Source organism: Patagioenas fasciata, chromosome 1, assembly GCF_037038585.1.
Source record: "Patagioenas fasciata isolate bPatFas1 chromosome 1, bPatFas1.hap1, whole genome shotgun sequence".
Classification (NCBI taxonomy): domain Eukaryota; kingdom Metazoa; phylum Chordata; class Aves; order Columbiformes; family Columbidae; genus Patagioenas; species Patagioenas fasciata.
The window spans coordinates 156930460-156956886 of NC_092520.1; the positions used below are offsets into that span (position 1 = coordinate 156930460).

General features: G+C 40.0%; 1 protein-coding gene across 1 annotated transcript in view; it reads left to right on the forward strand.

Moving 5' to 3' along the window:
- Positions 1-777: 777 nt before the first annotated feature.
- The window catches only part of CRY1 (cryptochrome circadian regulator 1), a 40718-nt gene continuing 15068 nt past the window's right edge, over positions 778-26427 (forward strand). The window contains exons 1-2 of the mRNA XM_065838886.2: positions 778-937; positions 21801-21909. Coding sequence (XP_065694958.1) covers positions 780-937; positions 21801-21909 — 267 coding nt within the window. The 5' untranslated portion in view covers positions 778-779. The remainder of the gene's footprint in view (positions 938-21800; positions 21910-26427) is intronic.

A 26427-nucleotide genomic window follows, 5' to 3' on the forward strand; every position in this document is an offset into this window, starting at 1 on the left:
TGCGCGCAGGCGCCTCCTGACAGGAATCGGCGCCTCCAAGAGCCTCCTCGGAGCCCCGTGCTCATCCGGGTCCCGCCGCACCGAGACGTGGGGCGGAACGCGGTCTCCGCCCCCGGCGCCCCTCCTGTCCGCGGCTCACTGCCTCATGCCGCCCCGGCGGGTGGGACTTCTGCCGAGATCGCGGGCTCCCCCGGCCGCCAGCCGCCCCGCCTCGGCAGCGGGGCCGGTCGCGCCCTTCCCTTCCCCTCTCCACGCCGCCTCCAACATCAGCGGGTAGTGAACACACTTCAGAAACGTGAGGGCCAGCCGTCACGTGGGGGAGGGACCGGCCAATCGGTGGCGTGGGGCGGGGCGAAGTGGCCGGCGGAGCCCAGTCGCAGAGTCACAGGGCAAGCGGCGAGGCGGCGGCTGCGGGCTGGCATACGGCGCGGGCGGCCGCTACTGACGGCCGCTTTCCGCGGACGAGGAGGGGGCTCCACCGCCCCGGAGCGACCGCCGGATCCTGCTCTTCCTTTCTCCGTCTCTGCTCTCCCCGGCGCGGGGGCTCCGCGCGGTGATGCGTCCGCGCCGGGAGGCCGCCCCCGCCGTCTCCGCCGGGTCCTAGAGCCGACCGAAGCGAGGCCCCGCGGACCCCGCGCCGCCCGGTCTCTTCTCCACGCGGGGCGGCGGCGGCCGTTGCTCGCCCGGGCGCCCAGTGGCGGCGCCGCGTGATGAGCGGCTCCGCGGGCGGCGGTGGTGGTTCCCGCTGAGCGCCCGCGCCCCCAGCCCGCCCCGGCGGCATGGGGGTGAACGCCGTGCACTGGTTCCGCAAGGGGCTGCGGCTCCACGACAACCCGGCGCTGCGGGAATGCATCCAGGGCGCCGACACGATCCGCTGCGTCTACATCCTGGACCCCTGGTTCGCCGGCTCTTCCAACGTGGGCATCAACAGGTGGCGGTGAGTGCGGGGCGGTGGGGGCCCTAATCCCTGCGTTATGTATGCGGTCACGCTGCCTCCCCGCTGCCTCCCCGCCACCCCCCCGCCTCTCGCCGCTCGATTGGGCATCCGCCAACGCCGGCTTCCCTCGCCCGCTCGCCCTCCCCGCGGCTCCTGTGTTACATATCCAGCCCCTGCGCCCGCCCGGGCTGCGGCTGTTGCGGCGGAGGAGGGAGAAGCGGGGGAGCCTCTGTCAGAGTGAGGGCCCGACCGGGCCGGGGGGGCCGTGATTTTCTGGGGAAGGAGGGAACCTTGTTCCCACTCCCGAGGGCGGCGGTTTGGTGTCCGAGCGCGCCTCCGGGTCCTTCCCGCGCTGGAGCTCAGAGTCGGGCTGCAGCCCGCAGGGAGCAGGAGGAGCAGCCCGCAGGGCTGGATTCAGCCTCAACCCCGCTGGGCAGCCAGAAACCCCGTGCCCACACAAGGTGACAAAATTCTGGAAAAAGCGGTTAGGCTGCTTGTTTGGTTCAAAAGTAAATTCTCTGGGTAGCTTTTCTGCATGGAAGGGTATGTGGTGTCCCTTTCATGCAGATCTGTTCCTACACCTTCAAGACAAGTGTGGTCCTACTTAATACAAAAATGAACTTCACTGTGGAGTTCTGACTGACACTTCCATGCTAAACGTGTGGCATAAGGTGAATGGTACATCTGTGCATACTTATCTTGTAAGACTAGTTTAATAACATCACTAGGGATCTGAAAGTTGTTACCCTTTTATAAGAGGTTGATATTGCAGCTGAGTTCTTGTGTCATCTGACCATCCGGTGTCAGGAACTTGAAAGGCTCGTGAGCTTTGCCGGCCCAGGCTACAATGCTGAAAAGAGTTGAGTTGCCTAATTATGCAACAAGCACAATGAAACTTGACTTAAGACCATGTCATAGAAGAATGACAAAGTTGAGATACTTTGGCTTTCAGTACAGTTAATCTCTCTTCAGGGATTATTTCTTTCAGATTTAATAATTTCTATCCCAGTTTATTAAATACTGGTGAGGTAATTTACCTTTGGAGATTTGTTTCGGTGTGTTGTTCGTTTTGAATTTTGAGAAGTTTTCCTTATGGTCCTTTTTCTGGTGTTCAGAAAACAGAAATACTTAAAATGCTTTCTATGAACTTTGACTTGATGGTTATTCCATTTTCACTGCCAAAATTGTGTTCATACCACTTAAGAACAGTAATTGTTAGATACTTCCCTTATCTGAGGGATCTGTGAAGTGCATTTCTTTTATAGAGGCTTTTCAAATTGTGTTGAAGGGGATAAGTTTTTTTGAATTACAAATCCTGACTTAATAAAGAAAGATCAGAGGTATTAGTTTTGTGGATGAAGCATGAACAACTAAGTTTTAAAAGAATGTGGGCAATTGGTGCAAGTCTTAGTGTTAAATCATGTCTTAAGAATACTTCATAGGTTTCTAATTTGTTTTGCAATTACAATGCTGGACTGTTTTTTGTTATTTTCTCTGGGCTAGTCAATGATGGACAAATGCGAACTTTGATTCTAGCAGAAGGAAGTTCATGTCTTCAGTACTACTGCCCTGGTTCTTCAATGATTATTTAATATGGTCGTTAGCTAATGCAGTCCTTGAATACATTCATATGTGATATATTTGCTAGTTGGTTTACTTTAAGAATGTTCTTAGTGTTCTGAAAGACAACTAGTCCCTGCGCTGCATTTTGCATGTGAAGAAAACCATCTCTTGTTTCAGTTTCTCATTAGAGGCACTGAGGTTTTTTGGCGGTGTGGGTTTTTTTAAATTTATTTTATGAAGGTGCACATTTTTATTTTAGTCCTTTGGGTTTGTGTGCTTTTTCGCTGCCACCCCATGCCCTCCTGGATAAGTTAAAACTCCTCTATCCAAAGCACTTCAAACAATCTCCTGATACTGAAATACCCTCAAGCCACATGCTACACGTGAATTTGAGTGGGAAATCTTACTGTCTTTGTAGCCTGGTTTTTGACATCTTCAGATTTTTTTCAAGTTTAAAATTACAGTAACTTCATAAAACATCTGGCTGCTATGGCTGCATATTTATTAGAGTGATCTCAATACATCTTTATTGAAATAAACAGTAGTTTAGAAAGAATCCCTTTTAGGTTGCAGTGTTTTTAACCATTATTAACATATTTAACTATTTTTAACCAGTGATAACACAGACATTCATAGTATGCTTACACAAGACTTATGATGCATTTTTTGATTTACCAGTCTCATTTGGCACTTGCATTTGATAATCAAGCATTTTATCTCCTTGATCACTTGATGACTGTAAGCAAGGTCCTTGCTTACATGCCTGTGGTGTAGGGTGTTGAATTAGTCAAAAATATTTTGTTTGAGATTAGGGGCAGAAGCCCTTTGGCATTTGGAACATGAGTCAAATATAATCATCTGGTGTGAATTTACAGTGGTCCTTTCTTAGTTTGAATTGATTGACACTGAGAGTTTGTGTTCTGGTTAGTTTATGGTCTTACAGCCCTAGGCAAAACTCTCATCTATCAGAATTCAAAGTATGACTGACATAAGGGATATGAGAAAAATGGTGCAAGAATAGGAAAAAGCAGGAGGTTTGGTTTCTTGTTAAGAGTAATATTCTTCCCCTGCAGAATCAGCACTTATGATTCATTTTTAAAATTGTGTTTTAAATCTGGCAAATAGTAGCCTTTGATACGTGGCTTCTTTCTGATTAGCTTTTCTCTTTAAGCAGTCATGTAACACTCATGAACTAATATTTTTGTGTAATTGCACTATTGAGCAAGTCTAATTACTAAGCAGTCACATGGTCTTACTGACCTCCTTTCTGCTGGCATTCAGCCTACCTGTTCTAAAATCATGAATGCTACGTAACAAGTGCCAGGGCCTTCCTCAACTCACATTGTTTTTTCTGGTTCTGTTCTTTTTTGTCTTATTGTTCTGTCTCTCAGGCTGCCACGTAAATCAAGATGTGCTTCCATTATGACATGCTTTTTCTATGTAATGAGTTTTCCAGTGTTGCTCACAGATCAAGGCTTATGAACGAGAGGTTATTCAGTGCAGCGAAAAGTGGTGGGGAAATGGTAGAGGGAGATGCTAAATGGTAAATCAATCTAATACTCAAAGTTTTGTCAATTGCCCTTAAACTTTTGGCACCAGAATTAGCATGTGTTTAATTGTGTCAACAGAGTAGACAAAGAATGTGACTAATGTACTCCAACACATAACCATTACCTACTTATGAAAAAATGTGTTCATATGTGCTGACAGTCTTTTCCATATTAAGGAGGATGGGATCTCATGTTTAGCAATATCACTTAGGGGAGTGTTTCACTTCGCCCTGGTTTTAGTGCAGAGTGGCAATTGATCACAATACCTGAAAAGAAATGCAAACATTCCCTTAGTTGCTGTATAAGAATTTACTTTGGCTAATAATTTACTTTTTTAGTTTATCTTTTTGAGTGTGCGTGTATGTTTTTGACATGCTAGTTAAAAGACTCACAGTAATTTATTTAAAAAGATGGATAGTCTAATCTTGCTGGTTCTTGTATTTATTTTTTTAATCATTCTTCAAGAGAATAACTTGTAAAATAAAAGTAATAAAACTTGTGTTGCTTATCTAGTAGATTTTGTGACAATATTGGTGTGTTCAACATCCTGCAAAGTTAGTAATTCAGGCAGGCAAAATCTGTGTATTGAACTTTGTTAATTTTGGTGATATTCTTGGTATGTAGAAAGAAGTGTGCCAAAATAATTGACTTCCTTGCTAAAACCATTCCTTTAACTGTCTTCATGATGTAGCACTTGGGATGAAAATCTGTTTGTTTTGTGAAATATTTGACAATATTTCACAAATATTTGACAATTATTTCAAGACAATAATCTAAAGTGTAAACAGAGACAAGACTTTTGGTTTTTTTACATACAAAGCTACAGATACATCAGGTTTGGGAGTAACATTAGTTTTGTGTGTATTCTGCAGATACTTTGGGGTTTCTTTTATAGGGTAGGTGGCCTGTGCTGAACTCTGCTGCCATAGCCAGGGTGTAACAGGTCTGCAAGGAATGTCAGTTCTCCTGTGCTGTGTTCTGGACATACCCATCATGCCTTTTAATGAGCGTCTTCAACTCTAGCTCAGTGTGCACTTTAGAGCACTTTTGTCTGTCCAGCCCACTCAACTGAGAGTGATTAATCTGTGAATTTCCAAATCTGTTACCAAAGAGTGATAACTTGTTTTCAGAAGTCATGTCTTCGGATGGGAGTTCTGTGATACCTGGGGTTAGACTGGAGAAACCCTCCAGTGCCACACACCCAGGCTGCCTGCTTGTCCTCTTTCATAGAAAGCCCTCTCTGCCCCAGAAGTGCCCACAGTTCAGTGATTCCCTCTATAGTTCATGGTGTTATATGATCTAGTTCAGTGACTTCCAAAGTATGCCACTGAACCACACTGACGCATGTCCTCGTGGTTTTAATCCTGCAGTGTTGATGAAAAGGCTGGTTCCGCCCTTTCGTGATAGCACACAACCCTGTGATGCACCAGGTTAGATCATGCATCTGTCCAAAAGAGATTAGTTACTAGTTTTGGCAGGATTAGCTCTGTGGTAGATTGGGCCAGCAAAAAGGTCCCAGCAGCAGTAGTGAGGAGGCGAGAGTGAGGAGGGCAAGTACCATTTCTTTCAGTGGCAGTGTGGATTTGTTCCAAATTGAAATGGCCATATAACTGCAGCCTGCATTGCTCATGTGTGTAGTAACCACTGGGTGTTTTTTGGAAGGTGATTATTGGTTTCTTCTGTGGCTTGCCATGTACCGACACCCTTTGAAGTTATATTGTTGAAAATAAGCATCAGCCTTTTATCAGCCTTTTTACTGTGTTAGGGGAAAAGCCTGATTTTTTTTTTTTTTTTTTTTTTGTTAAGCTGTCAGAATGTGACTGATAGCTCTCGCAGCTATTGCACTGTGATTGTTTGCTTTTTCTTTTTTGGTGAATTATCTTGTATCACCAGATTCTGTAATGTAACTATTATTAAATTGGATGAGAAGTCTGCATGAGTTGGTCTGGAGAGAGCAGGCGGTACTGCAAATCCACTTGTATACATAATGTTCAGTAAGTTGTTTTTTTACAAGTAGTAGTTATTATAGGCCAGAAAAGTTCCCGTGAGTGTTTCTACAGTTTGCTTTTTGACTGCAAGATTGATCTTGAAGGAATCTAATGCCTCAGTTAAGAAGTTTTGAGGTTTTAGATACCTGCTTTTACATCACTGACCTCCAGATTTGAGGTTATCAAGAGTATATCTGAGGAGAGTGTTCTTGTTATGTGAGAATAGCATGTGGACTTTCAGTATCAAGGGACAAATGTGGCCTTGGAACAACCCCATAGGAGTTGTTTTCCCTCTCTTGGGACCAGAAATCCAGTTTTGTTTTATTTTAGCTAAATATCAATCGATTGCATTCTTTATTTGAGTAGGGGAAGGTGATTTGTTTGCAGCTTGTGGAGTTACCTCCTCTGGTCATTAAAGAGGAGGGTGATAACCCCCAACAAACACCATCTGTGGTGAATGCAAAAGCAGCTTTTTTTTTAGGCAATCAAGAATACTTTTTTTTTTTTCCCCCAGCTGATCGGTGGCAGTGCCAATGAATTTTGCATCACTTCTCCAAGGCAAATTACTCTCTATATTTTCATCTTCTTTTGGCCATTTTCATATAATAAAGTGTATTTTCCCCCCGTTTATGAAAGTGTCATCATTCCTACCAATGGAAGTTACTGTTAAAACATATTTCATCATGCGAATATTGCAGTTAAAGCTGCTTATCAGTGTACCACCTAAACTTTTTGGTTTCTGACAGTTTACCTACAGCAAGGAAACCTTTATTTGCAAGGAAGGTGATTGTTTTCCATGCCCTCTCCATGCCTGGCAGGTTTTCAGGTCAGTTACATAAACTGGGACAGGAGGAAGGTCCAGCTGCCAGTGAGATAGCCCATTTTTTCAGTTTGGAAGTTACACTGAAGTCTGTGACATATTAATTTGTATATTGAAAGAAACTCTTCACTGTAGGGAATTTTGTGACCTTCTCATAGTGACCTAAAAAGACAAAAGTCAGCTTAGTATGACTTGCTTGTGTAAGTAGTGTGGGAATGTGTGGCTTTGTGTTTTACAGGCTTAGTAATTTGCATATCACATTTTAGCAGGTTTAATAGCTGTGCCTTTGCTTACTTCTAGGAAAGGAGTGGATTGTTTGTCAGGCTAAGAACTTTATGGTGTTTTGGTGCAATACATTTTAGTTACATTTTCAGAACTTCGATATAAATGTGGAGCAAGGTTAGTTTATGTGCTTCTATATACTCCTGGCTTTCAAGTTCTTTGCAATCTAGGTCAACAGGTGAAGTATAATTGCAATGTACTTCTAACCGCAAAGCCTCCAGATATTTTCAGATCACCATTAAGCTTTTGCTTTCATTGCTTTGGAATTTTGTATGTGTAAATGTTTCTTTATGCAGGAGTAAAAAGTTTAGTGGAGGTGAAGGGCAGATCAGAAAGGACTGGGGAAAAGTGGTCAATATTGCCGTCTTCCGGTTCAAGTGTATAAATGGGGACAGCTGTGGCTAAAGTCCATATGTATATCTATGCTTTTGGAACAGTTACGAATCTGAGAGCATACCAATTGCTAATGGAGCTTTGTTAGCATTAGTTTAGACAGTAACTGAGCTGCAGTGAACAGAACTTCCTGAAGTATGCTTTTTTTTCCCTTAAATTCTGTACTTTTTTCTTTTTAAATTGCATTAGTATTTGAAAGGTCTGAAAATCTATATTGGTAAACCTGGGTAGGAAATAACAATTTGATAATACTCATAATCTCTTTGAAAATGCTAATGCAACAAGCTCCTAGCAATACAACAGAACCTGTCTGGATTATCAGAGGCAGAAGGAATTTCTTCCAGTTGAGCGTTGGTCAAGATGTGTCCTGCAAGACTAATTTCTGTGATGACAGTCATGTGATGTCATGTACACCTGACCTTTGTGTTACGTGTTGTTTCCTCCTGCAACTAAACTAGAGAAGTTTTTGGGGCTTGATTTGAAACTTACTTTATGTCAGTGTTTCTTGATTTGTAGGAAAGCATTTCCTTTCCTGTTCAGTTACATGCATTAATTTTTAACACCTGTTTGTGACTCTTGTACAGCTGTGAAAAGCAAAGGCTGCAAAATTCTTGCAGTATAAGTTTGATTCCTTACAGAACACAAAACCCTATCCTTTCAAAATTAAAACCGGGAATGTTGAAAAAAAAAATCTGTGTAAGCTTAAATGGGGAAGTTGTGAAGTATGAATGCATGTTGTTATTGACTCTTCTGTGATTCTGTGATGGAGAGGAAATATTTACAACACAGGCTACTTAGGAACAGCTCCTATAAGGAGAACATGGATTGATTTTTTTTTATTTATTTATTTATTTTTAATCGGTTATCTTTTCAAAGTGTGGAATCCATGACCTAGGAAATACTTTACTTTTTATAGTAAGGAACCTGTGGAGTTCAGCACTTGCAGATTTTTCTTTTCTTAATACAAATATTCTACTTGCCTTGGAGGTAAAGGGTAGACTGTGCTGTAGTTTAGAGAGAGGAAAAATAAAGATTGAAATAATAGAAATAGAGGGCAACTTTCATCAGAAAGATGAGTAAATAAATAGGTAACTGTCATGTAGGTTATTTGTTACTTCATGCCTCACATAGTTTGTGAAAAATGATCATGGTTATAAGGGTTATAATTTTGCTGTGCAGTAAAGGTATAGAAACACTGCGGCAAGCTTTATCTCAGTTTTGTAATCTGTGCATTTCTGAAGTACTGGAGAAGTGTACATAGAATTGTGAGACTCCATTTTATAGAGCAATTTGCATTAAAAATTGTTAATTATTTTATTTCCAATACATTGGATTAATTGAAGAATGCAGTAAACTTTTTCTTTCCTGTATTCTCTTGTGAGTTTTCAGAGTTGAAATTTTCTGCCTGTAAATTCTATGGCATCAAGTGGTGTGTTGTGTTGTTGTTGTTTGTAATTATTTTTTATCCTATACTTCATATTTCACATTATCGAAAATAAACTCTCTTCTCCCCCCCCTGCCCTGAGCCTTAATTTTTATTTCTTTTTTTTTAAAGAGAACAATACAGCTTTTAGCATGGATTGCCTACTATTCTTTTCCTTATTCCTCTCTCATGGGTGATACATGACTCTACATCTGTAGCACTGAGATATGCATTTAAAATAAAATATTCTACAGAATAATTTTTGCCATGCAGGTTTCAGAAGGATCTTTGGAGAGAAGATTGCATTTTGGTTTTGGTCTTTGTTTTCATAAGTCTTGCTAGTTGTGAACTCAGGGAGTTGGAACTATCCAAGTCTTAATGAGGGTGATCAAGCAAAGGATATAAACGGAATTATTTGTTTTTATATGGCTTGCATAGGGATAATTTCTGTGACTTTCCATCATTATTTTTCAGTAGATGGCAGGCTTAATAAGATCTAGTTTACTGTGCTTTATGTTTGCTTCTTTTTAGACAATATAACTGTTTGCTGTTTACTGCTATTATGTAGTATTTCCCAAATCACATAAATGCTTTTTAAAATTACTTTTTATGAGTGACTTGTTCATTTTCTTTTCTCCAGCATACTTCTTAACTGGTATGGCCTGGAAACATCTACTAATGTGTACTTTCATCAGTTTATGACAAAGGAAAAAGTTTTAAATTGCTGTTACATTGATAATTCGGTTTTCATTGTGGTATATTTTCCCCTTTTATTTCCAGGATTTCATAATCTGAGGAGACCTGTGTAAAGATTAGTGCTGATCACACAGTCCTGGTGTTTTTCAGTGGGCAGAGTTTTTCTCATTTGGTTGAAATTTCCTTTCTGTAAGCTAGTTGCCAATAAAGTCACTGTATTTCAGCAGTAGTGTGGTTTTTTTCTAAACCATGAAGAAAATCATGGTTTGTGGGGATAACACGGATGTTCCTCTTTTTACATTTTAGATTATGGCTTCCTGCTTTCTTTCAAATGTAACTCTGCCAACCTCTTTTTCAGTGCAGAGTCTGAAAAATTGTGTTAGTTTGCCAAAGTTCTTCAGTGTTGCCTTTGCTGAAAGTTTTACTCCTGCTCTTTACTACTTCCTAAGAGACAAAGTAGCTGAGCTTGTATTTTTGGCACCGGAGGTCACACTTTCTAACTGCAACATGTTACTGGTGATCAGAGGTTGCTGTTGCAGCAGCAGCTTTTCTAATTTTTTTTTTTTTTCATAATTCAATGATATTTTTTTCTTCTGCTAGTCTGTATTCCAGACTCCTTCCTTTGCAACTGCTGCTGTATGGCTTGTCAAGCGCAATGGTAAAGTAAAATTAATGCTTAGATGATATTTTTTTCTGTTTTGATTAGAGAGTATGAAATTTGCTGGCATAATTATCTCATTATGTATGATTTATTCTGAACTAAAAGGGTGGGGGAAATTTAAAAAACTTTTCCGCTCACTATACTGTGTTGTCATCAATTCCAGTATTTTTCCTGTTGAACTTAGAAGTTTTAAGAAGAGTTAAGTAAAGTAAGCTTTGTTGAGCTTTGTTGTGTGTGTTTTGTTTTTCTGCTTTTGTAGTATGAGCTGTATCTGTCAGAATCTTTCTGTTAACTGAAGTTTTAATTAGGATGTGCTATATGGTAATGCATAGCTTGCCTTTTGTTGGAATGAGTTGTCTTTTGCTTGGAAGTGTTGGTCTCTTGTACTTGCCTCTTAAATTTTATCTTGAATGAAAGCTTTTGAATTTAGGGTTTGTAAAAATTGATTGGGAAAAAACAAACAAACCTATACACAAGTTAGTGTGATTGATGTTTGAAGCCTTGTAGGCTTATTTCTACAGAGATAAGTTTTCTTCATGAGATTAAGATATAGTTCAATGACAAGTTGCACTAGTAATCTTTTTTTCCTTTGTCATCAGGTTAGTTGTAATTAATAACAAGAGCAAACAGGAAATCAAGTAATTGCAATGTTACTTCCTGGGTTTGCCTGGTGCTTTTGTATGTGCTGCTGCACTGTTCATGCAGGGTTAAATAGGATTTGAAAATGTGTTACTTCACCTATCATTCAGGAGGGTTCTTCTTTTATGCAGGTTTAACGTTATTTAGACCTGTAACAAGGATTACGTCTGCTAGCTTGTGCTTGGATGTGGTGCTCAGGCAGCCCGTTTATGGCTTGTTGCCAGCTGTTGACTCTGGCAGGCGACACGTTGTTCGCAAACTGCTGTTCGCTCTGACACCTTCCCCTTCTGTTTTTTATCAGTTCTGCCAGTTTTGAACATTGGCTCAGTACTTTTTGAACTCAGAGCACATACTAGGTTTCATTTAACCTTTAGCAGCTGACACTTTGAAATATGACACAGAGGAGCCAACCCGACCTTCTGCTTGTACCTTTTTGAAGCTTTTCTCTGTCTGGGTTAGGAGTAAAGTTTGGCCACTGTACGGGAATCCTCTCGGAGTGGCTCTGAAGGGAAGGAGGAACTGGACTCCTACTACAAGGGTTACGTATTACTGGAAAAGTAGGTCATTGTGGCAGGGAGTAGTCCAAACAGCGCCTGGTTGCTGCAGCGACGACCTACTTTATGAAACTATTTTTGTTGATTCATATTGAAATGTTCTTCTTCCAAATGGTATAAGGAAATGATCAGGTTATGAGACGTGTAGTAATGAAAGCTGCAGAGTTTGTAGACTCCCTCCGCCTTCCCCCCCCTTTTTTTTTTTCCAGTTAGATCTTGCCTGTTGATGTTGGACTATGGGGATTAAAGCAGATAAGGTCTGATTTTCTTCAGTTTGACCTCTAGTGGGGGACATATCTTCTTGCTTGAAGGTTCTGCACAGCAATACTTATCAATGGTGATTAAGTTTCCAGAGTTCAGAGCATACAAAGGCTCCCCTATAGTTTCTGTCTATAGAAATAACTTTGGAGTTAATCCTAAAAAAAGGTGATATTTTTTTAATCTCTTTTTCTGAAATGCTAGCAGTTTGTCTTGATATTCAGCTGCACTTTGTCTCCAACAGGGTTTGTCTGCTTTCAGGAAGGTGGGTTTGGTGTATCCTCCACCACCTGTCCCACTCCTTAAATTGGCAGCGTTCCTGTCTGCATCTTCTGTGTTGCTGTTAATTCTGATCCTGGCAAAAGCAGACTGGAAAAAATACAGTGAAGCTGTGTGGGATGATGTCATCCAGTTTTCTATCTTTATTCTTTCAACAGTCAAAGTAATAAAAGAATCTGTGACTGATGTTCAGGAGGTGAATATTGGTAATTCATCCCCATATTCTGAAAGGAATGGGTAGGCAGGGAAAGCAAAGAAAATATTAAAACACAGGTGTTCTAATAAAGGTTTCATTCTTCCTAAAATAATTCTTCATCTAAACTACTATCATGTCTGCGGAAATGATTGAATATTGCTTTTTAGTTATCAGAATGTTCCACTTCTCCTGAAAGGTTATGTGGTACAGTTGAATTTAGTTATTTTGAGTGATGTACTTTCTGTTGGTCCTGACCTTCGCTATTGCAGTGAACTGCTGCAGTTGTGGCAGATGAAGACAGCATGTTCATCTCAAGGTTATTTGCATTTTTTTAATCTATTATGTCTTGAGCTGTATTTCGGTTTTGTTTACCAGGGCTTACGTTACTGAGCTCCGTGCGTTTCTTTCATCAGCTCTAAACTTTGAGATGGAAGGGCTCTGCAGCGTGAAGTGAACCATTACCTCCATTAGTCTACGTGTCTACTAAAAAAGTTTGGGATGAAGTGGAATTTTGTTGGGCTTATGCAACTTAATAAAATGAACTGTGTTTCAGGTGTTGTTTCAAATGTTTATTCTTTCAACATGGTTATTACTCAAAAAATGGAACACAACTTGTTCAGGTGTACCTTGTATTCAGATATAAATGACTAATTTTAGTTTGGAAAGACCAGTTCAGAATATTTTGGCCCTTTTGGTTCATTAGAGTAGCAATGGGAACTTAGAATAATGCTGAATGTCTGACCACTATAAGGCAAAAACCATGGAGAATTAAATCTAGTCAGTTTTAATAAAGATTTTCAGGAATAGCTTCAGGGGTTTTTCTATTTTCCAAACGTTCTACCAATTTCTGTACTTGCTGGTAAATTTCAGCTCTGTCCTTAATTCTTTTTTATTAGTTTTAATATATTTTTCAATATGGGAAGCTGGAGATGATGGAATTAATACCTTAAGGACTTGCAATTTATACAGTGTAGTTGAGAAACCTGTTCATTTTACCTAGTATTTCATTTCTGGGAAACTTAAAACTGTGTAAAATTTTATTAGCAGTAATTATAACCTTGAATAGGTTACTTTAATGTAAGGAAATTTAAAGAGTTTTATTAAAGTAGATGAGGGACAGTATGAAATTTATCCTTCAGAATCAGATTGCAAGACTGTACCTTCTTAGAGAGCTCTTATCGTGCTTGCTCTTTTGAAATGAGCCATAGCTGTTGTTCTCTCATGGACAGCTTAGATTGTTGAAAATAATGTGGCTGAACTATTTTATTCAGAGGCAGGAAGAGAAAACAGGCCAGCTCTGGTTTAATTACATCAAGCCTTATGAGTATCTCATTTAAATAAGAGAACTCGGGTGCATGAGAATAAAGAGTTTAAAATTTATTGAAATATAAGCATGTTTCTACTCTCAAGTAACTTGGTTTTGTAATTTGCTTCTAGGTCCTTTTTCCCCAGCTGTCCTCACTGGAAATAGATTTGTTTTCTCTTGAGTTTCCCTTTATGGATCCAACTAGTTTATCTCTGGAAAGAGGAGGCATGAGGAGCTGAAGTCATATAATAAGGGCTTTGATTTATAAGACTGGAATTAGAGGATTAGAGAAAAATAAACACAGAATATATACATTAAAGAATGGAAGACACTGGGAGATTTAAGAAGCTGTAAGCCTGTTAGTGTCATATCCCCAGAAGGCTGACCTTTGTAAGAAGCAAGTAATTTGAGATGTTTGTTGCTAGTTATATGGGAATAGTTTAGATGAATAATAGGTGCCCTTTGAATGTGAAATTAAGATCTAGATCTTTACAGAAGCTAAATACAGTATTTGCTGTGACGTACAGTTGACAAAATAGGAGCCAAATACAGGTGGCTGTTAGGGAGATTATTAATGTCTTTTGAATAGGACAAAAATTTTGTTTCCTTCCTTTTGTGAATGCTAACCTTGAAAAGGTAGTTCAATTGGAAAGAAATTAATGAGGAATCATGTAAGGAAATGCCAGCTTTGTGTTCAATGTAAGCTAGGTTAGATTGAAATGATTTTGTTGTTTTTATTGGAGCAGTGGTGCTTTTTGTAGTTGGGATTCTAGCCCCACTCCACATGTGAGATGGTCTTTACTACTTAGCTTCAAAGAAGATGCACCCAAAAGGACTCAGCTTGTAGAGATTACATTTTGAATGTTGCTTTTTCTCAATTATTTTTCAAACCCCCTTCTTTCATGCTTTTTCAGATAGTTGAATTTGGTTTTTAAGAACCTCTTACAGCAATTATTTCAGCTGTAGATGGGCTTGGGCACATCTTGCCTTCTTCCTCTGTCACAGCTCTGTTTTGGCTTGAAGATATTAACAGTAGTAAGCATTAGAGGAAAAAAGCCCAGTGACATACTTCATGGTCTGCCTTTGGTTTTGCATGTGGATCAGCTCTTACTGAGTTATAAAAGATGCTGAAGTCCTGAACTGCACTCTAAAGGAGCTGTTTTTTCTCCACTGACTATAGAGCAACTCTGCAGGAGATGACTTAGCTCCCACAGCCACTTCACTGAAGTATCTAGAGTTGAATAATGTGAACTTTTTCCTACTCTTGTATATAAGCTTAAAGGCTAATACATCTATGAAATTGATTACTGTGTACCTTTTTAGGATGTGGAAGTTGTATGTGGTATTTGCTGAAACAATGTAATATAATAAGGCATGCCTCTGTGACCTTGATTTGGTAATAGGAAAATATTACTGTGGCTTGCTGCCAAAGGATGCTGTGGAGTGTACATAACACTTAAATCCTGTCTGAGCTTAATCTTCTTATAGTTTCGTAAGAATATACTGCTCACACTAAGACACATTGGTTGGCAATCAAACAGGAAATATACTGATAAAGTATTAAATATTTTAATATAGCTACATAAATGAGATACTTCTCAGTGTCTTTTATTCCAGTATTAGATTAAATCCATCATATGTTTCCTGAAGCTAGTTTGAGGAATGTATTTACCTAAATGATACTGGATTTCCATAATGACCTAACTGAACATATGGCAAACTAGCAGATATGTCTGAAAGAAAGGCTCTCTCTCTACCTTTTCCCATGAAGAGAAATAAATGTTGCATAATTTATTATTGCAATGAGGATCTAATGCTGTAAACTATAATAATTCAAATTTAAAAATGTGGTTGATGTTACACAGTATGTAATATTGTTTCTTTTCATTTAATCCAGCTCCACTAAACCCTGAAAGATGGAGGAATATCTAGCATAATTGGAAGAAAAATCGAATGGGAAAATCAAACTAGCAGATGTTAGGCTGTTTAAGATAACTCTGATAGACAAAGTCTGAGTGGTGATCAAATATCCATAAGGACACAGTCTGGCAGAGCTTTTCTTTCACTGGGGAGATTGTAATCAATGGCTTGGCATGAGGAAGGTAAAAAGTATTTTAAAAGATTGGTTAAACAGAAGTTTGAATGGATTGCTGGAAGTTAACTGGTCGTAGATAAAAAATGTTAAACTTAGGAATGAAACAAGTTTCAGCACTGTTCTTTTTCACTCAGCTTTTTAAACTTCCTCCTCAGAATGATGAAGCCTGACTGGTTTCCTTTCTTCTGTGTGACACTGGCTGTGCAGTCTGACACTCCTGCCTTGCCTAACAGTTAAATTCAGAACTTGGATCAGTTCAGGAAAAAAAGCCTGGAACTGAAGCTTCTTGACTCTTAATGCCTTAGCACCACCATTTTCAGATGTGAGCAACACCTGAAAGAGAAGTCATTGCATTTTAAGCCCACTCAATTCCCAGCAACTGTCCTCACTTCATACTGGCAAGGGTGGTTCTATGCGATTATGATTTCTGGGTGTTTATTACTCCTATATATAACCTCAAACAAGACTAAATGGTAGCCTTAAGCAATTAATCCATAAGTGTCCTTCTTGCAAGTCTTCTAAATAAAAATGCTACCTTTTTAGCAGACTGATCATGACTTTTTCCCTGGAGAAAGTCTTTAGTCATGTTAATAATGCAGAACTGGGAAGGCTGCGTGATGTGGCACTTTGTTTGGTTCATTTTGTTAATAGTTAACTGTGTTAACAATTAGTTATTTAACTTTTTGAATTTCTGCCTTGATGGTATCAGTTTATTTCAGTTGCATCACAGCTGAAATTATGATCTGTATTATGCGAACCAGTTTCTAGCAGTCACTTTTACGATACAGAGGAGTAGAATGTTTAGTTTCAGTTTCAGACACCAAGTAGATTTGCATGATTGGCCGCAGGGAAGATTGTGGAGTTTCTTGGAGTAAACAACTAAGATTTTATGTTTGTCTTTTAAAGAACGTGGTCTTCAGAAGTTCTCATAAAATTCTGAACCTTAACATTAGATAACACCAAGCAAAATGTGTGTAATTCCCTCTAAGAATGTTGCATGAAGACAAGTGTACTTTGCATCAGCATCTTCCCTGTGTTACAGTAAACAGGTCTTTTCTGCCTCCCTCTGTCACCTCAGTCATGCATCTGCAACACACAGTTTGCTACTGTGAAATTAATGGTGAGCTTTTCCTTCCTCTGGTTTGTCCAAGGGAAGTTGAAGACCAGATGCGGAAACCTGGTCTGATGCTCTAATCTGATAAAAACATATCTGTGCATCCTTTTTGTGTCTTTTCAATGAAGTCATGTGATGTAGTTTTTATGTTTATTCAAAGTGTCAAAGAAAGTGCTTTCCCATTGACTGTTAAGAGGAAAATGTTGGTTTAGATTAAGATTCAGAAACAGGACCTGTTACTGTAGGGAGAGATTTAATTAGCTCCTAATTGCCACACTTTAGTGTGAAGTATAATAGAGTCCAAGCCTAGTAGCTCTCATTTCGTAGCTCCTATGAAGAAACTTTGAAAAGAAATGATGACTTATGAGATGGAGATTTCATATTTGATTTCAGTTCACAGACCAGTTCACCATTTGTTTTCATTTGTGTAATACTGTGAAAGGAATGTTTGTGAGCATTTTGCTGTATCTCTTCAGAGATAAAGCTCAAATAATTTTGCCTTGTCTGGCCTAGAATGTTGCTCTCAATTATATTTAAAAGTCTGCCCTGAGCAAAATGCTGACATGTTCCTGTACTGTAGCAAGTGCCCTTGCATGGCATTAGAATAATTCAGAACTATTTTCACTTGCAAACGAGTGTTACCAATCAAAATAATACCTTGAAAAACTAAAAGCTCTTCTCTTCCAGATCCTGTAGTAATTAATTCTGTGTCAAATGCTGAGAATTATTGTTTTATTTTTCTGTTGATATGCTTAATGTCTGTGGGAGTGTGCATGTTGTGAATATGTTATCGCTCCTCCCTGACATATACGTGTATGTTATAGATGAAACATTAATTTGCTAGGACAGGGGATAAATGCAATGCATTGCAGTACCATGCCAGAATTGGAGAGTGCATGTATTCTGAGTTGTCCAAGGGAGTTGATACAATTAAACAGTTTCCTTTAATGTAGGCCTATTCACACAGGCATCTGTTAACAAGTTAGATGAATGTAGAAGTTCTGAAAGGTAGAATTTTCCTTCCTTGAAGTCATAGTATTGTACGTGGCTAAACCTAATGCTAGATGTTAATTAGCATGCATTTAACCACAGTAAAGATGCTGTGCTGCTTATACAAAGGTGCTCATGAGAAAAAGGGGAGGTGAAAACTTTGTTTATGACAATTTGTTGATTCAGCTATTAAGTTTCTTGGTAGAGGTTGTATCTAAAAGCAATGATTTAAGAAGGTTAGTTTTTAATTGAGCAAGGCTCATTGTCGGGGAGGGGGGAGTTGGACTAGATGACCTATAAAGGTTCCTTCCAACCCAAACTATTCTATGATTCTATAAATCTGTGTAAAGGCTTTTATGTTAGACTAATTTTATTAACAGTTTAATGAAAAAAATGCCTTTAGATGTGGTGTAGCATGAATATAGTTGGTGAAAACAAAATAGATTATTATTTGTAGCACATTTTGTTCAAATACATTCAGTCCAACTGAAAGATTCAAATATGCTTAATAAACTGCACACTTATTCTAAGTAACGACTCAAACTGAATCCATGTTCAGAAAGTCAAAAGCGGTTTTCTTTTGCGTTGCTGTTGCTATAGATATCATAGGGTCGCTAGAGTTTAGTTTGGTCTATTATTTTTGAACAATGTGCTTTCAGTGAGTCTTGCAATTCAAGCTGTGGTTTGGCTGGTTTTCATTTGTTCTGGTTTTGTTCAGGCACGGAGAGAGTGTGTGTGTGTGTGTGTCTTCTGGCCACTCTTCTGCTCCCTTCTGGCATATATTTAACAATTTGAGTCTACACTATTATTTCTGTTAAATATATGAAAGAGTTTAATGGAGATTGAAATGCTGGAGTGTGGGAAGAGATAGTTAAGAGAGAGAATAGAGGGGATTTGAGGAACGAACAAAATAGAGATTAAACGGTATTAAGGGCAAGTTTAGGGATCTTGGATATGAATTGGAGATTGGGTCAGTATGTGTAATCTTCTTGAACAGGATTTTGTATCAAGTCCAGACTAGAAGTTGTATCTTATGGTCAGTCAGGTAGGAAGAGACTGAGAAAACAGAGAGAACTAAGATGCCAATAAGAAAAAAAAAAAAAAACAAACCCAGACAATTTCCTGAAAGACAAATTTTTACTTTGAATAGTTATGAGCATTTTATGCCACCAGCTTCTCCTCGTACCCTTTCCCTATATTCTTTGATATAAAGTTAAAAAACCCAACAAACAAATGAACAAACAAAGCAAAACAAACCAACCCCCAACCAAACAACCAAAAAACAGAAAAAACCCAAACCAAACCAAAATGGAAACAAAACCAACCAACCAAATAACAAACCACCACCCACACAAAAATGCACAAAAGCAAACACCACAAAACCACCACAGCAACAAAACCCTACCACAGAAAAAAACTCCAACATTTCCTGGAATGTTCAAAAAGCATCTGGGACACTATTGCAGTCTGTTTTTATAGTGATCTATGAAGTATAAATGAGGGCACATGCTCTTCTAGAGCAACATTCAGGTGGATTGGATTAATGATCAGGTCTGTCATTCCAAGTTTAAAAAGAAAAAGAAGCTGTACTTTCAGAATCCAACTGGAAGTACATTTGACTTGGGAACATGGGGCCAATGTTCTTTATGATAGAAGTATATGTGATTCTCATCAGATTCTTAAAACTGCTTCTGTGTGGTTTTCTGAGTATACAGAAGTTTATTTTTAGATACAGCATATTGTACTTCGTAGTCTTGCTATGGCAGAGTTTTGGGTGTTTTTTTTTTTTCAAAATAATATTTAACAAAGTGAGAGAATTAGACATTTTTGGCTTGTTCCAGTCAATAAACGTATAAGTACAACTGCCAGCCAAGAAGCAGTTGTATTCTTGTAGACTGGCTTCCTCTCAGACTTGCTTGCTTTTATTACTTTTTCAGGTTGGTTTAGCCATGCGTTTTTGGCATTTAATAGCAGCTAGGGGGTTTTCTTGACAGCCTTCTATACATCATTTTTTATATTTTTTTTTCCATATAAAGTTGGAGGCAATACGTGTTAGGTAGGCATCACTTACATATTGCTAAATCTCTAGAAAATTTAAAAAATATTGGTAGGTTTACAACAGTCCATGTTTACTATATCCCTCCTAGAAAATGTAATTTTCATTGTGACTGGTTATTTTTTTTAGGATTCATTCTTAAAAACCCTAGGTGTTTTACAGACTCCTGATTTTAACAAACTTGGTTCCTGGATGCCTTTGGAATGCCTTGGGCGCTTGCAGTGGAGCCCTTCCCTGGTTCTGAGTGGGACTGTGGGCACAGTGTCTCCAGGCCTCTATGCCACCGCCTTCACAGAATCACAGAATGGGTGGGGTTGGAAGGGACCTCTGGAGATCATCCACTCCAGCCCACCTGCTAAAGCAGGTTCACCAGAGCAGATCACACAGGAATGTGTCCAGGTGGGTTTCGAATGTTTTGCAGAGAAGGAGACTCCACAGCCTCTCTGGGCAGCCTGTTCTCCAGTGCTCTGGCACCCTTAAAGTAAAGAAGTTTCTCCTCATGTTTAGATGGAACCTCCTGTACTTCAGTCTGTGCCTGTTACTCCTCATCCCATTGTTGGACACCACTGAAAATAGTCTGGTCCCATCCTCTTGACACCCACCCTTGAGATATTTATAAACATTGAGATCCCCTCTCAGCTTCTCTTCTCCAGGCTGAACAGACCCAGCTCCCTCAGTCTCTCCTCATAAGAAAGGTGCTCTAGGCCCCTCATCATCTTCATAGCCCACTGCTGGACTCCTTCCAGTAATTGCTTGTACTTCTTAAACTGGGGAGCCCAGTGCCTACCATACCATGGTCTGGGGCAGTTGCTGCTGTGGTGTTGTCTTCCTGGCCTTGCACCAGCACATAGTGTTGTTAGAGCAGACTCTTGTAGGAATAACGGCCTGCAGTGTGGGAATCTCTTCTTCCTCTGCCTCCCCCACCCCCACTTTGTGTGTAGCTTTTGGTTAACAGCAGGGGATCCAGTAATGTGTGTGTGCAGAGTCTGGTGATCAGTAGGCACTGACTCAGCTGCTCTGATCAACACACACTTTGGTGAGTGCCAACAGCATTGTAAGAAAGAACAGCCAACAGGATTTGGGCAGCTCCTGGAGAAAGCTAGATTGTTATTACGAGGACAAATAGTGGGGGAGCCACTTGCTTTGCTGGAGAGGAATCCAGGGGAAAGGCACTTATCTGGCCTCCTAGCATGTCTCTCTCTGGCTGGCTGCAAGGGAGAGTTCCCATTTTTTTCTCTTCTTCTTTTTGTTTTTATTTCTTTGGGCAAACAACTTTCACCATTGGAGTTATTTTTAGTTACTGAGTCCATTAATAAATCTTTGTACACGTGAACCTCTCTCAACATCCCTTGTGTAACTACCTATTGTTCTTGAAGACTTGCAGATTTGCAGCACCCCATTCCTCCACAACCTTTTCTTTTTCATGTTTGCTGATTTGCTCATTAAATAATTCAGGTGATGTTACAGCAAAGATGCATGAAACTATTTGTTATGTAGAGGGCTATTTTTATAAATGAAGGCCAAAGGGATAGTTACGACCATGTAGTACTTTGTTTTTAGTAACAGTTCAGGCTGTTGTAAGAAGGACTGGGATTAAGTTTAGTAGCAGTATGCAAATAGCTGAGTGTTTGTTGTTGTGGTTTTGCTTTGTTTTCTCCTGTGGTGTGTGTTTTTTCTTTAGAGTGACAGGATACTTCTAGTTTTAGTTAAGACTTAGGTATGTTATAGTCTGTTCTGGAGTTGTATAGTATTCAGGTGAAAACTTAAACAAAGGTGCAGTTTGGTTTGCTGAATTATGTATCATTGAGTATATTATATGGTATTGAACTGCTGTAAGCTAAGTGTAATTAGGATGAGAACATGCATGGGTTACCCAAGTAAGCACCATATGCTGAAGGTCTGATAATCTTTGTTGGATTGTTCCTTGTGATATCCCTTTTCTATTGTAAAATTGTCTGGCTTGCTTCAGAAAATAAATGTTCCTTTATAATTTCTTGCAGATTCCTGCTTCAGTGTCTTGAGGATCTTGATGCCAATCTACGGAAACTGAATTCACGTTTGTTTGTTATTCGTGGACAGCCAGCAGATGTTTTCCCCAGACTTTTTAAGGTAAATGCCACCTTGCGGTTGTTTCTATCCATAAACATGATAAACTAAATATTTCTTGTACTGAGTATTTCAGTGCAAATTGTTATCTATGCAAATACTTAACTATCCTTGCAGTTTCTCTTTAAGGTTGTTTTTGTTAGATTTGGGGTTTTACCCTCTGATGTGCGTGTCACCAACTGAGCTGGGTTGCTCTTAGGCATTACAGTTTTTCGTTTCTTTCTTTTCAGAAATTGAATTGATTTCTAATGGTTTGCTGAGTGCAGGCATTGTATATTACTGAATTTTCTTTTCAGTTTCTCTTTGAAATACTGAAATGCACTTCTCTGCATATGATTCCAGGTTTAAAGTCTTATTGGTAAATGCAGTGTTTTATTTAGGCTAAATATCTGCCATGGTTGCTTTTTGATTATTAGAAGTGGTTTACTAAGCTTTTTGCTGGTACTAGCCTTGGTAAGAGCATAGTGCAGGTAAAAAGCAATTTCTAGTCCAAGAACTTCAAGGTTTTTGTGGCAAAGCGTGTTATCACTGAGCAAACTAAAGCTGTGAGACACTATTACTGATATTATTTTGTCTTGCATGAATAATAATGTATTTAAGGTAGCAGTACTCCAACAGGATAGCAAAAATTAATACTTTGCAGATTGATTTTAAAAGATTTTATGGAATGACTGGATTGAGGTGACTGAGACGAGCAAGATATCCCAAGTCTACAAAACCAAGCTGAAAACTCAACTAGAACTCACATTTCCATCTTCATTCTTGTGCTTTAATTGTGAAACGCTAAGTGGGTGATACTCTTACTGATCCTTTCTTGATTTCCTCTTACTGAAGAATTTCCTGTAGGAGTACCATGGTATAGGTTGCTGCTTGCAATCCCCCAGATATTCAGGCTTGTTATATCTGCCTGACATATTTTGTTTGATTGCATTTAAATAGGGGCAGAGATCTTGCTGTTGTGTGTTACCTTCTGGATTCGAGTGATCTGCGACAAGTTTTCTTAAATACTAAAGTAGTTACTTTGGCAGTGCCTGTTCAGATCTTGCTACTAGGCTGATCTTTCTGTGCCTAACAGCATTGGAACACCACGTTTTCAGAATACTAGTTTTTGCGCTGAGAAAATAATGAAAATAACTTTTCATATAGGTAGTGTACAGCTATCAAAAAAGAACATTCACATCTGTCTGTCTTCTTGTTATTCAAATTACCAAAAAGTGTCTTTTTAATATATTTGTCCAGTGAGGCATTTCTCAGGACATTCTCTGTCCTCGAACAAGTAAGGGGCATTGTGGAAGCTCCTGAGGACTACTTCAGCTTTTGGCTGAAGACAACCTGGAACATGCATCTGTGTCATATCATTAATCTCACAGCCTCTTTTGCCAGAGCAGTAGCTATCCATCAGGCACTTGCAGTGCAGTGAGTGGCATGTAACTCGGAATGAAGCTTTTTTGGATCATCCTCATTAAATGTCTCAAAGGTGAACAATGATCCTGACCCTGAAGAACACATGTAGATGTCTTTTGGCTGGGAGAAGATAAGTTTAAGTAAATAATGGTAGGAGGTAGTGGAACTTCTGTAGAACCTTGTGTCAGGATCCCTGTCACAGATGTCAGCATCTGTGGATTTCCTGGGGATGAATATTTCATTCATATATATATGTGTGTGTGTGTATATATATATATGTGTGTGTGTGTGTATATATATAATTGCTTGCTTTCCTCTTTCCAGTCCTTCAGAGCAGCTTTCCTTCCCTTAAGACACTTAATTCAATGTCACATGTTTTTAGCAGTCTTAGCTAACAGTGCTGCTGATATCAGCAATAGGCTGTCATCCTTTGGAGCAGTGCATAGAGACAGAATATTTTTACCAGTAGACTTTGCAGGTCTTTGCAATTTTTTTTAAGTAACTTGAGAATGGTGGTTCCACCTGACTGCAGAGATACAACTTCTGTTAGTAGCAGGCACCCATCTGGCTGCTGTTGGTTAACTTGAACCAGTCAAGTTTTGCTTGGTTCTTGCCTCATTCTCTTCATTTTGTCCTGGTCTGCTCTGTATCTCTAGCTCTTTGGGACTGGCTTGATAAAGAAAATAGAATTGGAACAACCTGTAATTCTTTAAATCCATCAGTGTTGCTAAAAGCATCTAGCATTACAAGCAAAATTACTTGTGTCCATGCATATTCTAAGTGCCTAACTCATGGTGATGTGATCTGGGTGTAGTCATATCACGTAGCACTTGTCTGAGTTCCCAGGCTCCCTTTGGGAAATGGCTCTGGCTCTTGGACATGTTTTTTTATGGTTTTCTTTTCAATATGCCAGAGGAAATAAAGATTTAGAAAAATATCTGCTTCAACTTGTCAGACAGTGGTTTTACATTGTGAAATGGAAAAGAAATGTTGTAGGAGGTTGCTTAAGGATTCAGGACCTGCTGGGTCAGTCTTGGCAGACTTACTGATGCAAGGAGCCAAACCTTCTTTCAAAGACCCAGCAATGCTTGGAATTGCCTGTCCTCAGGCTTGTACCTGAACTTCATCTAGGAGTGAGCTAGCTAGAGCTCCGAAACGCAACTGTACCCAAGGTGAACAGCATGGAGTTACAATGTCTCTTTGTAAGTCTAGTTCTCTGAAATAGTTTGACTGGTGTACCTAAATCAACTGATTATGGTTCTGAGGGATTAGAAGGGTATTTCTTAGAGTTTCATTGCCAGGATGGCTTTCTAGGATCATTCTGTGCATATTTCACCTTTCCAGTTTCGTACTGTTGCAGAAGCCTTGGCCATTAGTTGATCCATTTCTTCACTTATTTTCCCCTGTGTTGCTGCTGGCCTCAGTGACAGCATCTGTGACATAAAGGACAGTAGACTTGAAGGCATCCTCTTTAACATACAGATTTTTTTTTTTTTAATTGAGAATTTGAAGATCATCCATTCTGGTGGGTAAGGGATAGCGATTTGGAAAAGAGAAGGAAAGTGTATGTTGGTTTGAGGGAAGGGGAGCTATTTTGTTCCTCCTGTCCCCCCTCTTCCCTCAAACTAGAGCTGTGCTGTTAAAGCTGACAGGCATATGTGAAAAGCTTTTCTGCAGAACAAGATACTGCTGCTGATTAATGTCCACAGCTTGATGATGGTGACAATAGGGTGACGTGTTCATGCTTAAGAATCAGGGGGAAGGCAAACAAGGCAGACATCCTGGTGGGAGTCTGTTATAGACTGCCCAACCAGGATGAAGAGCCAGATGAAATATTCTGTAAGAAGCTGGGAGAAGTCTCATGATCACTAGCCCTTGTTCTCATGGGGGACTTCAACTTACCAGATGTCTGGAAATACAACACAGCAAAGAAGAAATAGTCTAGGAGGTTCCTGGAGTGTGTGGACAGCAACTTCCTGACACAGCTGGTTAGTGAGCCAATTAGGGAAGGTGCTCCACTGGACCTGTTCTTTGCAAACAGAGAAGGACTTGTATGTGTGGTGGTTGGAGGTCATCTTGGGAATAACAATCTTGAAATGAAAAGAGTTTTTGATTCTTGGAGAAGTAAGGAGGGGGGTCAGCAGAACTGCTACCTTGGACTGCTGGAGGACAGACTTTGGACCATTTAGGAGGCTGGTTGGCAAAGTGTCTTGGGAGGCAGTGGTGAAGGGCAAAGGAGTCCAGGAAGGCTGGTCGCTTTTCAGAAAGGAAATCTTAAAGGTGCAGGAGCAGGCTGGCCCTGTGTGCTGAAAGATGAGCCGGCGGCGGTGAAGACTGACCTGAACAGAAAGCTTCAGCTGGAACTCAGGAATAAAAGGAATGCCTATGACCTTTGCAAGAAAGGGCAGGCTACTCAGGAGGAATACAGGGATATTGAGAGATTATTCAGGGAGAAAATTACAAGGGCCAAAGCCCAACTAGAGCTTAATTTGGCTGCTGCCATAAAAGAAAATTTTAAAATGTTGCTATAAATACATGACCAACAAAAGGAGGGTTAAGAAGAATCTCCATCCTTTATTGGGTGGGGTGGTGGAACACAGTGACAGGATGAGGGAAAGACTGAGGTACTGAATGCCTTCTTTGCCTCAGTCTTTTATAGTAAGACCATTTGTGCTCCAGGTGCCCAGCCCCCTGTGCTGGAGACAGTGATGGGGTGCAGAATGAAGCTCCAGTAACCCAAGGGGAAATGGTTAGTGACCTGCTACACCACAAGTCTATGGGGCCAGATAGGATACACCCAAGGGTTCTGAGGGAGCTGATGGGAGGTGATCACTGAGCCACTTTGCATAATTTATCAGCAGTCCTGGCTGACCGGGGAGGTCCCAGTTGACTGGAAATTAGCAAATGTGACACCCATCTGCAAGAAGAGCTGGAAGGGAGAATCTGGGGAATTACAGGCCTGCCTTGGTGCCAGAGAAGGTTATGGAGCAGATCACCTTGAGTGCCATCATGTGGCATGTATAGGACAGCTAGGTGATCAGTCTCAGTCAGCACAGGTTTATGAAACGCAGGTCCTGCTTGACCAACCTGATCTCATTCTATGACAAGGTGACCCGT